Source organism: Hypanus sabinus, chromosome 29 (assembly GCF_030144855.1).
Source record: "Hypanus sabinus isolate sHypSab1 chromosome 29, sHypSab1.hap1, whole genome shotgun sequence".
Classification (NCBI taxonomy): Eukaryota; Metazoa; Chordata; class Chondrichthyes; order Myliobatiformes; family Dasyatidae; genus Hypanus; species Hypanus sabinus.
Window position 1 is genome coordinate 1,477,456 of NC_082734.1, and position 13,531 is coordinate 1,490,986.

The following is a 13,531-nucleotide window of genomic DNA, read 5'->3' on the forward strand; positions in this document are numbered from 1 at the left end:
CTAGTTTTTACTGAAGCACTATAGAAAGCATCACAGCTTGGCACAGCAACTGCTCTGAACATGATTGCAAGAAACTGCAGAGAATTGTGGACTTTCACCAGCCTATCTTCCATGGACTCCGTGGTTCCTGTAATCTGTCTCTTTAACTGACCATCAGACTCCCACTCTGACCCCTCTCTGTGGGTTCCTGGACTATTGCAACAAGGTCCAAATCAAATTTGAGGCACAACACCTATCTGAACAGGCAGGCTGCAGTAATCCATACCGACATCTTCTACATCCCCCATCAGAGATTCCCACCGTCTGGGCCATGCCCTCTTCTTACAGCTCCCATCAGGCAGGAAATACAGAAGCCAGATGTCCCACACCACCAGGGTCAGGAACTGCTATTTCCCTTCAACCATTCGGTTCTTGAACCAACTGGCGTGACCCTAATCACTGCCTCAGTACAGCAACACTGTGATCACTTTGCATTAAAATGGAATTTGTTTTATTTGTGTTCTTCCTTATCCAAACTGTGCCTAACAGTATTTCTTGTGAACACTGCTTCTCTGATTCTGTGTGCCAGTGATGCTGGCTATGATTAGGTTTTTTCATTGCCCCTGTACACATGTGACAATAAATTTGACTTGACTGGATGCCTCGGAAAGGCAGCCAGGATAAACACAGACCCCACCCACCCTGACTTTGCCGCTTCTCTCTCCCACTGGGCAGAAGATACAAAAGCTTGAAAGCACATTCTTCCAGGCTCAAGGATAGCTTCGATCCCACTATTTTAAGACTATTGAGTGGTCACCTAGTTCAATAAGATGGAATCTTGACCCTGTTCTCTCCTGGGCCAGTCTTTCAAGTTGTCCGCAGGTGTAGCCCATCTTCCTGCTGTACCCTTCTCCCAGGGATGGTGTTTCTCTGGCTCTGGGGTTTCTTGCTCAGGCTCTTCGCTGTATCTCTATGTGTGGGTTCTACCCCCCACTGTTGCAGAGTATGATAAGATCCACTCTTAACCTCATAATCTTATCACTTGACCTTAATTAGTTAGGATCTTGGACCCTTTTGTTTAACAACACTGTACTTTCTCTGCTCTTATTTTACCTTATTCTACCTCAATGCAATGTGCAACAATCTGATCTGTATAAACAGTATGCAAGACAAGTATCCATACGTGTGACAATGATAAACCAATTGCAATTCCAATTCTTTACTCCCAGCATCACAAGGATCTGGGGTAGATCCCTCACTGCACAGGAGATGCTCCCTGTAGGAAACACTCTCATGCCCAAAGGACAGAGAATCCCTCAGACTCCACTGGGAGATTCTGTCACTCTCGATGGGGTGGGTGGTGCTCCCTTGCCCCTTGTCCTACAACAGACACAGAGACTGGACACTTTGGCAGTTCCAAGATTTCTCATCCCCTGAAAGAAGGATGAGAGACACTGGTCACTGCCCCTGAAAGAGAGGAATTGGTCGGTGTACAGATCTCCCCCTGAGAGAGAGGGACTGAGACACCGGTCAGTGTACAGATCTCCCCCTCAGAGAGACGGACTGAGAGACACCGGTCAGTGTACAAATCTCCCCCTGAGAGAGAGGGTCTGAGAGACAACAGTCAGTGTACAAATCTCCCCCTGAGAGAGAGGGTCTGAGAGACACCAGTCAGTGTACAGATCTCCCCCTGAGAGAGAGGGAGAGTGACTGAGATCTTAGATCACATTACTTCCCCTTTCTGATGTGTGCATGCTTTTATGCTTTGAGTTGCTGTCACATGTTTGGCTGATTAGATATTTGCATTAATGAGCAGGTGCACCTAATAAAATTTCTTACTGTAATTTATAGTTTTTTATGTATTGCAATGTACTGCTGATACAAGCAACAAATTTCATGACATCATGCCACATTGATAATAAACCTGTTTCTAATTTGGGCCAGAATAAAGGGTTCTGATCTTTCCATCCTGGTGCAGTACAGATGAGAGGGGTCTCAGTCTGACACGTCGACTGTTGATTCCCTTCTATGGATGCCGCCTAACTTGTTGAGTTCCTCCAGCGTCAGACAAAGGGCACATTGAGTCCTCTCTGCCGTTCGATCAAGGCTGATTTATTTCTCTCTACCCCACTCCTGCCTTCTCCCTGGAACCTCTGACATCCTCACTAATCAAGAACTCATCAATCTCTCCTTTAAACACACCCAGTAACTTGACTCTACATTTAACTATGGCAATGAATCCCACCCACTGACTGAAGAAATTCCTGAGGCTGTACTCTCATATTCTGGACTTTCAATTACTTTGGAGGGTCAAACTTGAATGCCCAGTTCAAAGTTAACGGCAGGATTCTTAGCAGTGTGGCTCTTGGGGGTCTGTCTCCATGAACTTTCAATGTGCAAGGTGATTGGATTGTTAAGAAGGTGTATGTGTGTTGGTCTTCATTAGTCAGGGGATTGAGTTCAAGAGCAGCTCTATAAAATCCTGAGAAAGCCGTACTTGGAATATTGTGTTCAGTTCTGGTCTCTTCATTATAGGAAGGATGTGGAAATTTTAGTGAGAGTGCAGAGGAGATTAATCAGGATGCTGCCTCAAATAGAGAGAGTGTCATAAGGAATTGTTGAGCAGGCTAAAACTTTTCTCTCTGGAGCGATGGAGGAGGAGAGGCCACTATCAAGTGTGAGAAATGATAAGAGGCATGGGTAGAGTGGAAAGCTAGAGATTTTTCCCCAGGTGGCAATGGCCAGCATTGGAGGGCATCCATTTAAGCTGCCTGGAGGGACGTCAGAGGTTTCTTACACAGAGTGGTGGGTGTGTGGAATGCACATCAGGGACCGTAGAGGGACATACATTAGGGTCAGTTAAGAGACTCTTAGATCTGCACGTGGATGATAGATAAATGGAGGGATATACGGGAGGGAAGAGTTAGGCTTACAGAGGAGTAATTTATGAACACTACCCCTCAACCACCAGGCTCTTGATAAAAGGGGATAACTACACTCATTTAAGGACTCTTTTTATCTTATTATTTTATGCACATTATTTATTGTAGTGCAGTTGCATTCTTTGTGGGTGTATGAGCCCGCACGGTCGCATTCCATGTGAGCATATGATCCTGTGCAATAGGGTCTTATACTCAACTGAAAACATCATCTCTAGAATGTCTGTGTCTGTGAGGGAGACTGCCTCCTTTGAGGTCTCTTTTCCAATTTGGCAGCATAGAACCACTCCCCCAAAACCTCAGCTAAGTTTCAGACATGGTACAATGACATTTCTCAGGCACTGCCCAGAGAAATCACTTTCTATATGCAGGATTTGAACACACACACACACTAAATCTCTCATGGGGGGAGGGGAGGGATCTGTACACTGACCGGTGTCTCAGTCCCTCTCTCTCAGGGGAGATCTGTACACTGACCGGTGTCTCTCATCCCTCTCTCTCAGGGGGAGATCTATTCACTGACCGGTGTCTCAGTCCCTCTCTCTCAGGGGGAGATCTGTACACTGACCGATGTCTCTCAGTCCCTCTCTCTCAGGGGAGATCTGTATACTGACCGATGTCTCTCATCCCTCTCTCTCAGGGGGAGATCTGTATACTGACCGGTATCTCTCAGTCCCTCTCTCTCAGGAGGAGATCTGTATACTGACCGATGTCTCTCAGTCCCTCTCTTTCGGGAAGTAGCAGGAGATCTGTATACTGACTGTGACTCTCAGGGGAGATCTGTACACTGACCGGTGTCTCTCAGGGGGAGATCTGTACACTGACCAGTGTCTCTCAGACCCTCTCTCTCAGCGGTAGATCTATTCACTGACCAGTGTCTCTCAGTCCCTCTCTCTCAGGGAGATCTGTACACTGACCGGTGTCTCTCAGTCCCTCTCTCTCAGGGGAGATCTATTCACTGACCGGTGTCTCAGTCCCTCTCTCTCAGGGGAGATCTGTACACTGACCGGTGTCTCTCAGTCCCTCTCTCTCAGGGGGAGATCTGTACACTGACCGGTGTCTCTCAGTCCTTCTCTCTCAGGGGAGATCTATACACTGACCGGTGTCTCTCAGTCCCTCTCTCTCAGGGGAGATCTGTACACTGACCGGTGTCTCTCAGTCCCTCTCTCTCAGGGGAGATCTGTACACTGACTGGTGTCTCAGTCCCTCTCTCTCAGGGGAGATCTGTACACTGCCTGGTGTCTCAGTCCCTCTCTCTCAGGGGAGATCTGTACACTGACCGATGTCTCAGTCCCTCTCTCTCAGGGGAGATCTGTACACTGACCGGTGTCTCTCTGTCCCTCTCTCTCAGGGGAGATCTGTACACTGCCTGGTGTCTCAGTCCCTCTCTCTCAGAGGGAGATCTGTACACTGACCGGTGTCTCTCAGTCCCTCTCTCTCAGGGAGATCTGTACACTGACCGGTGTCTCTCAGTCCCTCTCTCTCAGGGGAGATCTGTACACTGACTGGTGTCTCAGTCCCTCTCTCTCAGGGGAGATCTGTACACTGCCTGGTGTCTCAGTCCCTCTCTCTCAGGGGAGATCTGTACACTGACTGGTGTCTCAGTCCCTCTCTCTCAGGGGAGATCTGTACACTGACCGGTGTCTCAGTCCCTCTCTCTCAGGGGAGATCTGTACACTGAGCGGTGTCTCTCAGTCCCTCTCTCTCAGGGGAGATCTGTACACTGAGCGGTGTCTCTCAGTCCCTCTCTCTCAGGGGAGATCTGTACACTGACCGGTGTCTCTCAGTCCCTCTCTCTCAGGGAGATCTGTACACTGACCGGTGTCTCTCAGTCCCTCTCTCTCAGGGGAGATCTATACACTGACCTGTGTCTCTCAGTCCCTCTATCTTAGGGGGAGATCTGTACACTGACCGGTGTCTCAGTCCCTCTCTCAGGGGGAGATCTGTACACTGACCGGTGTCTCAGTCCCGCTCTCTCAGGGGGAGATCTGTACACTAACCGGTGTCTCAGTCCCTCTCTCTCAGGGGAGATCTGTACACTGACCGGTGTCTCAGTCCCTCTATCTTAGGGGGAGATCTGTACACTGACCGGTGTCTCTCAGTCCCTCTCTCTCAGAGGGAGATCTGTACACTGACCGGTGTCTCTCAGTCCCTCTCTCAGGGGGAGATCTGTACACTGACCGGTGTCTCAGTCCCTCTCTCTCAGGGGGAGATCTGTACACTAACCGGTGTCTCAGTCCCTCTCTCTCAGGGGAGATCTGTACACTGCCTGGTGTCTCAGTCCCTCTCTCTCAGAGGGAGATCTGTACACTGACCGGTGTCTCTCAGTCCCTCTCTCTCAGGGAGATCTGTACACTGACCGGTGTCTCTCAGTCCCTCTCTCTCAGGGGAGATCTGTACACTGACTGGTGTCTCAGTCCCTCTCTCTCAGGGAGATCTGTACACTGACCGGTGTCTCTCAGTCCCTCTCTCTCAGGGGAGATCTGTACACTGACTGGTGTCTCAGTCCCTCTCTCTCAGGGGAGATCTGTACACTGACCGGTGTCTCTCAGTCCCTCTCTCTCAGGGAGATCTGTACACTGACCGGTGTCTCTCAGTCCCTCTCTCTCAGGGGAGATCTGTACACTGACCTGTGTCTCTCAGTCCCTCTATCTTAGGGGGAGATCTGTACACTGCCTGGTGTCTCAGTCCCTCTCTCTCAGAGGGAGATCTGTACACTGACCGGTGTCTCTCAGTCCCTCTCTCTCAGGGAGATCTGTACACTGACCGGTGTCTCTCAGTCCCTCTCTCTCAGGGGAGATCTGTACACTGACCGGTGTCTCAGTCCCTCTATCTTAGGGGGAGATCTGTACACTGACCGGTGTCTCTCAGTCCCTCTCTCTCAGAGGGAGATCTGTACACTGACCGGTGTCTCTCAGTCCCTCTCTCTCAGGGAGATCTGTACACTGACCGGTGTCTCTCAGTCCCTCTCTCTCAGGGGAGATCTGTACACTGACTGGTGTCTCAGTCCCTCTCTCTCAGGGGAGATCTGTACACTGCCTGGTGTCTCAGTCCCTCTCTCTCAGGGGAGATCTGTACACTGACTGGTGTCTCAGTCCCTCTCTCTCAGGGGAGATCTGTACACTGCCTGGTGTCTCAGTCCCTCTCTCTCAGGGGAGATCTGTACACTGACTGGTGTCTCTCAGTCCCTCTCTCTCAGGGGAGATCTGTACACTGAGCGGTGTCTCTCAGTCCCTCTCTCTCAGGGGAGATCTGTACACTGACCGGTGTCTCTCAGTCCCTCTCTCTCAGGGAGATCTGTACACTGACCGGTGTCTCTCAGTCCCTCTCTCTCAGGGGAGATCTGTACACTGACCTGTGTCTCTCAGTCCCTCTATCTTAGGGGGAGATCTGTACACTGACCGGTGTCTCAGTCCCTCTCTCAGGGGGAGATCTGTACACTGACCGGTGTCTCAGTCCCTCTCTCTCAGGGGGAGATCTGTACACTAACCGGTGTCTCAGTCCCTCTCTCTCAGGGGAGATCTGTACACTGACCGGTGTCTCAGTCCCTCTATCTTAGGGGGAGATCTGTACACTGACCGGTGTCTCTCAGTCCCTCTCTCTCAGAGGGAGATCTGTACACTGACCGGTGTCTCTCAGTCCCTCTCTCTCAGGGAGATCTGTACACTGACCGGTGTCTCTCAGTCCCTCTCTCTCAGGGGAGATCTGTACACTGCCTGGTGTCTCAGTCCCTCTCTCTCAGGGCAGATCTGTACACTGACCGGTGTCTCAGTCCCTCTCTCTCAGGGGAGATCTGTACACTGACCGGTGTCTCTCTGTCCCTCTCTCTCAGGGGAGATCTGTACACTGCCTGGTGTCTCAGTCCCTCTCTCTCAGAGGGAGATCTGTACACTGACCGGTGTCTCTCAGTCCCTCTCTCTCAGGGAGATCTGTACACTGCCTGGTGTCTCAGTCCCTCTCTCTCAGGGGAGATCTGTACACTGACTGGTGTCTCAGTCCCTCTCTCTCAGGGGAGATCTGTACACTGCCTGGTGTCTCAGTCCCTCTCTCTCAGGGGAGATCTGTACACTGACCGGTGTCTCTCAGTCCCTCTCTCTCAGGGACAGATCTGTACACTGACCGGTGTCTCTCAGTCCCTCTCTCTCAGGGGAGATCTGTACACTGACCGGTGTCTCTCACTCCCTCTCTCTCAGAGGGAGATCTGTACACTGACCGGTGTCTCAGTCCTCTCTCTCAGGGACAGATCTATACACTGACCGGTGTCTCTCAGTCCCTCTCTCTCAGGGGAGATCTGTACACTGACCGGTGTCTCTCAGTCCCTCTCTCTCAGAGGGAGATCTGTACACTGACCGGTGTCTCAGTCCTCTCTCTCAGGGACAGATCTATACACTGACTGGTGTCTCAGTCCCTCTCTCTCAGGGGAGATCTGTATACTGACCGGTGTCTCAGTCCCTCTCTCTCAGAGGGAGATCTGTACACTGACCGGTGTCTCAGTCCCTTTCTCTCAGGGGGAGATTTGTACACTGACCGGTGTCTCTCAGTCCCTCTCTCTCAGGGGGAGATCTGTTTACTGACCGGTGTCTCAGTCCCTCTCTCTCAGAGGGAGATCTGTACACTGACCGGTGTCTCAGTCCCTCTCTCTCAGGGGAGATCTGTACACTGACCGGTGTCTCTCAGTCCCTCTCTCTCAGGGACAGATCTGTACACTGACCAGTGTCTCTCAGTCCCTCTCTCTCAGGGGAGATCTGTACACTGACCGGTGTCTCTCAGTCCCTCTCTCTCAGGGGAGATCTGTACACTGACCGGTGTCTCTCAGTCCCTCTCTCTCAGGGGAGATCTGTACACTGACCGGTGTCTCTCACTCCCTCTCTCTCAGAGGGAGATCTGTACACTGACCGGTGTCTCAGTCCTCTCTCTCAGGGACAGATCTATACACTGACCGGTGTCTCTCAGTCTCTCTCTCTCAGGGGAGATCTGTACACTGACCGGTGTCTCTCAGTCCCTCTCTCTCAGAGGGAGATCTGTACACTGACCGGTGTCTCAGTCCCTCTCTCTCAGGGGGAGATTTGTACACTGACCGGTGTCTCTCAGTCCCTCTCTCTCAGGGGGAGATCTGTTTACTGACCGGTGTCTCAGTCCCTCTCTCTCAGAGGGAGATCTGTACACTGACCGGTGTCTCAGTCCCTCTCTCAGTGGGAGATCTGTACACTGACCGGTGTCTCTCAGTCCCTCTCTCTCAGGGGAGATCTGTACACTGACCGGTGTCTCTCAGTCCCTCTCTCTCAGGGGAGATCTGTACACTGACCGGTGTCTCTCAGTCCCTCTCTCTCAGGGGAGATCTGTACACTGACCGGTGTCTCTCAGTCCCTCTATCTTAGGGGGAGATCTGTACACTGACCGGTGTCTCAGTCCCTCTCTCTCAGGGGGAGATCTGTACACTAACCGGTGTCTCTCAGTCCCTCTCTCTCAGGGGAGATCTGTACACTGACCGGTGACTCTCACTCCCTCTCTCTCAGAGGGAGATCTGTACACTGACCGGTGTCTCTCAGTCCCTCTCTCTCAAGGTGAGATCTGTACACTGACCGGTGTCTCTCAGTCCCTCTCTCTCAGGGGAGATCTGTACACTGACCGGTGTCTCTCAGTCCCTCTCTCTCAGGGGAGATCTGTACACTGACCGGTGTCTCTCAGTCCCTCTATCTTAGGGGGAGATCTGTACACTGACCGGTGTCTCAGTCCCTCTCTCTCAGGGGGAGATCTGTACACTAACCGGTGTCTCAGTCCCTCTCTCTCAGGGGAGATCTGTACACTGACTGGTGTCTCAGTCCCTCTCTCTCAGGGGAGATCTGTACACTGACCGGTGTCTCAGTCCCTCTCTCTCAGGGGAGATCTGTACACTGACCGGTGTCTCAGTCCCTCTATCTTAGGGGGAGATCTGTACACTGACCGGTGTCTCTCAGTCCCTCTCTCTCAGAGGGAGATCTGTACACTGACTGGTGTCTCTCAGTCCCTCTCTCTCAGAGGGAGATCTGCACTCTGACCGGTGTCTCTCAGTCCCTCTATCTTAGGGGGAGTTCCATTCATGGACCAGTGACTCTTTGTTGTTCTGCAGGGGTCATTGTTGGCACCACTTCTTTTCATGTTATATGTGAACGATTGGATGATGGAATTGATGGCTTTATGGCCAAGTTTGCGAACGATATTGAGATAGGTGGAAGGACAAGTCGTGTTGAGGAAGCAGGAAGTCTGCAGAGGGACTTAGACATTGAGAGAATGGGCATAGAGGTGGCAGACAGAATATAGTGTAGGGAAGTGTATGGTCACGCATTTTGATGGAAGGAATAAAGGCATAGACAATTTTCTAAATGGGGACAAAATTCAAAAATCAGAGGTGCAAAGGGTCTTAAGCAGTCTCCTGCAAGATTCTCTGAAAGTTAATTTGCAGATTGGGTCAGTAGTAAGGAAGGCAAATGCAATGTTAGCATTCATTTCGAGAGGACTAAAATTTAAGACCAAGGGTGTAACACTGAGCTTTGTAAAGCATGGACTACTGTTAGCAGTTTTTCACCCCTTATCTCAGAAAAGATGTGCTGACATTAGAGAGTCCAAAGAAGATTCACAAGAATTAATTCAGGAATAAAAGGGTTAACATTTGAGGAGTGTTTAATAGCTCTTGGTCTCTACTCATTGGAGTTTAAAAGAATAAGGGGAAATCCCACTGAAACCTATCGAATATTGAAAGGTGTGGATTGAATGGGTGTGGGGAGGATATTTCCTATAATGGGTGAGCCTAGGACTAGAGGGCAAATCCTCAGATGAGGGGCATCATCTAGAACAGAGATGAGGAGTAATTTCTTTAGCCAGAGGGTATTGAATCTTCAGAATTCATTGCCACAAATGGCTGTGGAAGGCAAATCATCAAGTATATTTACAGCAGAGGTTGATAGGTTCTTGATTAGCCAGGGCATTAAAGGTTACGAGAAGAAGACAGGAGAATGGGGTTGAGAGGGATAATAAATCAGCCATGATGGAATGGTGGAGCAAGTTTGATGAATGGTTTAATTCTGCTCCTATGTCCTAAGGTCTCTCAGTCCCTCTATTTTCTCCAGATACACAGGACAGACACACCATGCTCTCATTAAATATTCTTTCCTGACCGTTTACTTAACAATTTTTGTTTCTGGTTTTCTTTGCTTGGTGAGGGAGAAAATGGTCACAGCACCTCCCGAAACAGAATGTCACTCTTCCCCATCTTCTCTGCATAGTCTTTATCGAAATGTTCATTCTGTGCCACAGTGAAATGATTCTTCCAGTCCCCAACTTCACCTGAGGGAGGAGAACAGAGGTTGGAAATAATTCAGAAGATGTGTAGCTTATGTGGCTGATAGTTGTGTTGAGTTCTTCTCCAATCTTGGCAATTAACTTGCAAACATTTAGATTATGAGGACACTCAGTCCTCATTTATTGTCATTTAGAAGTGCATTGCATGCATGCATTAAGAAATGATACATTTGTTCCTCTCGAGTGATATCACAAATAGAAAAAAAGGACAAACCAAGACCCACACTGACAAAACCACACATTTATAGCATATAATTACGGCAGTGCAAAACAATACTGTAATTCGATAAACGCAGACCATGGAGACGGTTTAAAAGTCTCAAGTCCCGATCGATTCCAATCGTCCCGATGTCAGGCAGCAAACGGGGGAACTCTCCCTGCCATTAACTTCCCAGCACTAACAATGCCTCGGAAGCACCAGACGACAGCAGACTCTGAGTCTGTCCAAAAACTTCGAGCCTCCAACCAGCCCCTCCGATACAGCCTCCCGAATGCCTTCGACCTCGTCCCGGCCGCCGAAATGAGCAAAGCCGAGGTCTCGGAGGCCTTCTCCTCCGGAGATTCCGGACCGCACAGTAGCAGCGGCAGTGAAGCGGGCATTTCAGAAGTTTCTCCAGATGTTCCTCCGCGCTCTCGCGTCTGCCTCCATCAAATCAGGATTGTGCACGGATCCCTACTTAACAGGAAATGGATATCCATTCTCCAGGGAGGTCCTGCGCCACTTCACATTGTGGTGAGTCTTCTGAATGCTCGGCCGTTATATACCTTTCAACAATTGATTGGATGCCATTTTGGAAACTCAATTGTGATGTAGGGAGGAAATCACATTGCTGATTGGCTGAGTGGTGAACTTCGTGTGTTGTGGTCAGGAATGTTGCCCACATGAACTCTTAAATAGGATCAGAAATGACAGCCCAACTGCTTCCAAAACAGAATTTCAGTGAAGCATGAGAATTGAGGAGAGAACTTTGCAGACCAAAACAAGGGACCAAGCTATTTGACAAGACCAATATGGTCTACAAAAATCCAATGCAGGGACTGCAGCAAATATTATGTTGGCCAGTTGAAGTTCGTAGCTCCACAAGGATTCATGAACTTCAACAGGACTGACCAACTCTCACTAGTCTCTAGCCATGAAGATTGAGAGGAGCTCAAATTCATCTGGGCATCAGTGAAAATGATGGCACAAGCAAAGACATGGCGTAAAAAATAATTGCTAGAAGTGTGGTTTTCTGTGAACAAATACATAGACCCTGATCCTATTGATAAACCTACCTTTCCTCATGAACTTGGAGATGTCTTGGTTGAAGACAGTGGAAGGGAGGGTGGTGTAGTTGGCCATTGGATTCTCCTTCATCACATTGAACAGGGAGTTATGGACCACCGACTGCAAAGCCTTCTCATCTAGGGCCTTACCCAGGAAGTCAGCCACCTTCAGGATCTCTTGCCGTGGGTTCTGGGAGAGAGGAGAGTCAGGGTCAGCGAGCTATGGAGAGGAAAGTGTCATGGAGGAGGAGGAGGGAGGAATTCACATGTCTACAGCTCTGCACATATTCTCCCTCCTCCTCGCCCTTCCCTCCCCATCAAACTCCATTCCTTTCCATCTTCCCCTCCATCTCCCCATTCCCCTCCCCTCCGTCTCCCCCCCCCACAGCTTCAATTTCTCCCTCCCTTATATCTACCCCCTTCCCTCCAACTCCCTGTCCCTCCCTTTCAATCGCCCCCTCCACCCTCTCCTATCTCTCCATCTCCATTTCCCCTTTCCTCACATCATCGCCTCTCAACCATCTCCCCATCTCCCTCCCCGTCCATCACCCTCTCTCTCTCCCTTCATCTTCCCCTCTCCCTTCCATCTCCTCTCTCTGCCTTCCCCTTCCATATCTCCCAAAATCCATCTCCCCATCCCCCTCCCACTCCATCTCCCCTACATTCATCTCCCTTCATCCCCTCTCTCTCCTTCCTTCTCCTATCCCTTCCATCTCCCCCGCTAGCTCCAATTCCATCCACCCCTCCCCTCCCCATCTCTCTACTGTCCTCCTCCCCATCCATTTCCCCCTCTTCCTCCCTCTCCATTTCTTTCCCTTCCAACTCTTACTGCCCCTCCCTCTCCCCTCTCCCTCTGCCCATCTCCTCTCCTCACCTCCTTTATGTCCTCATAGAAGAGGAAGAGAATCCGATGTTTCTTTCTGGCCTCCCACCAGTCTAGGTTGAAGTCATACCAGGAGCCCCAGCCGACTGAAAAACACAGTGATGCACCATCAATAACTCTGAGACGTGAGTCAAGGTAGGCTTTTATTGGCTGGAAGAAAGCACCGTCAGCAGCAAGAGCCCACCACACAACATCCTGGAGACTGAGGAAGGAGCAGTGCCTCCAATCGCCTTTATACAGGGTCTGTGGGAGGAGCCACAGGAGCAGTCAGCGGGGTGGGGGGGAGCGTGTCCAGACAGGTATATGTAGTTCACCACACACAGCAAGATCCCATCTGTTCTCTCCTGCAATATGTGATGGGATGGTGTGGAGGGAGCTTCACTCTGTGTCTGACCCCGGGAGTGTGTGATGGGACGGTGTGGAGGGAGTTTCACTCTGTGTCTGACCCCGGGAGTGTGTGATGGGATGGTGTGGAGGGAGTTTCACTCTGTGTCTGACCCCGGGAGTGTATGATGGGACGGTGTGGAGGGAGCGCCACCTAGTGTCTGACCCTGGGAGTGTGTGATGGGATGGTGTGGAGGGAGATTCACTCTGTGTCTGGCCTTATGTTTTTTTTCAAGATATCTTTATTATAAATTCAGCACTACAAATATTTCCAAGCCAGTGGCTAACATTATTACTAGACAAATGACATAGATGTTTCCATTTCTATCAATGAGGATGCTTATTGCCCCCCTCCCCGCGGAGCCCAACGGTCCCGGGACGCCTTTATGGTCGCCATGATTACCCAGGCACGGACATACCCCCTAAACATTGCCAGACAGTCTGCCCGGGCAGACCCCTCTGTCACCCGTTTCCAGGACCCACGGATTGTGTTTGAGTCAGCCCAGGAGCGAGTTGACAAGGACATCCTCATCCACCCTTGCCGCCCACCTCTCCCCCTTACTGGATGACCACATAAAAATGGGGGGGGGTGGGGGGAGTGAAATGTAACCAGAAAGAGAGGAGTATCCTTCACAGTTATGCAGTATGTGTGGTACACGGTCTCCTCCAGCCCGCAGAGGTGACATGGGCTGGGAGATTCGTGTACAAACCAAGGAACTTGTGACCGGGCACTGCTCTGTGT

The 13,531-nt window shown here is 50.4% G+C and overlaps 1 protein-coding gene across 3 annotated transcripts in view; it reads right to left on the reverse strand.

Moving 5' to 3' along the window:
• Positions 1-10,048: 10,048 nt before the first annotated feature.
• The window catches only part of LOC132382863 (sulfotransferase 1C4-like), a 40,957-nt gene continuing 37,474 nt past the window's right edge, over positions 10,049-13,531 (reverse strand). For all 3 annotated transcript variants that reach the window (XM_059953342.1, XM_059953340.1, XM_059953341.1), the window contains 3 exons: positions 12,397-12,491; positions 11,532-11,712; positions 10,049-10,241 (listed from right to left, as the gene is read on the reverse strand). In XM_059953342.1, the coding sequence (XP_059809325.1) occupies positions 10,129-10,241; positions 11,532-11,712; positions 12,397-12,491 (389 nt within the window). In that variant the 3' untranslated portion in view covers positions 10,049-10,128. The remainder of the gene's footprint in view (positions 10,242-11,531; positions 11,713-12,396; positions 12,492-13,531) is intronic.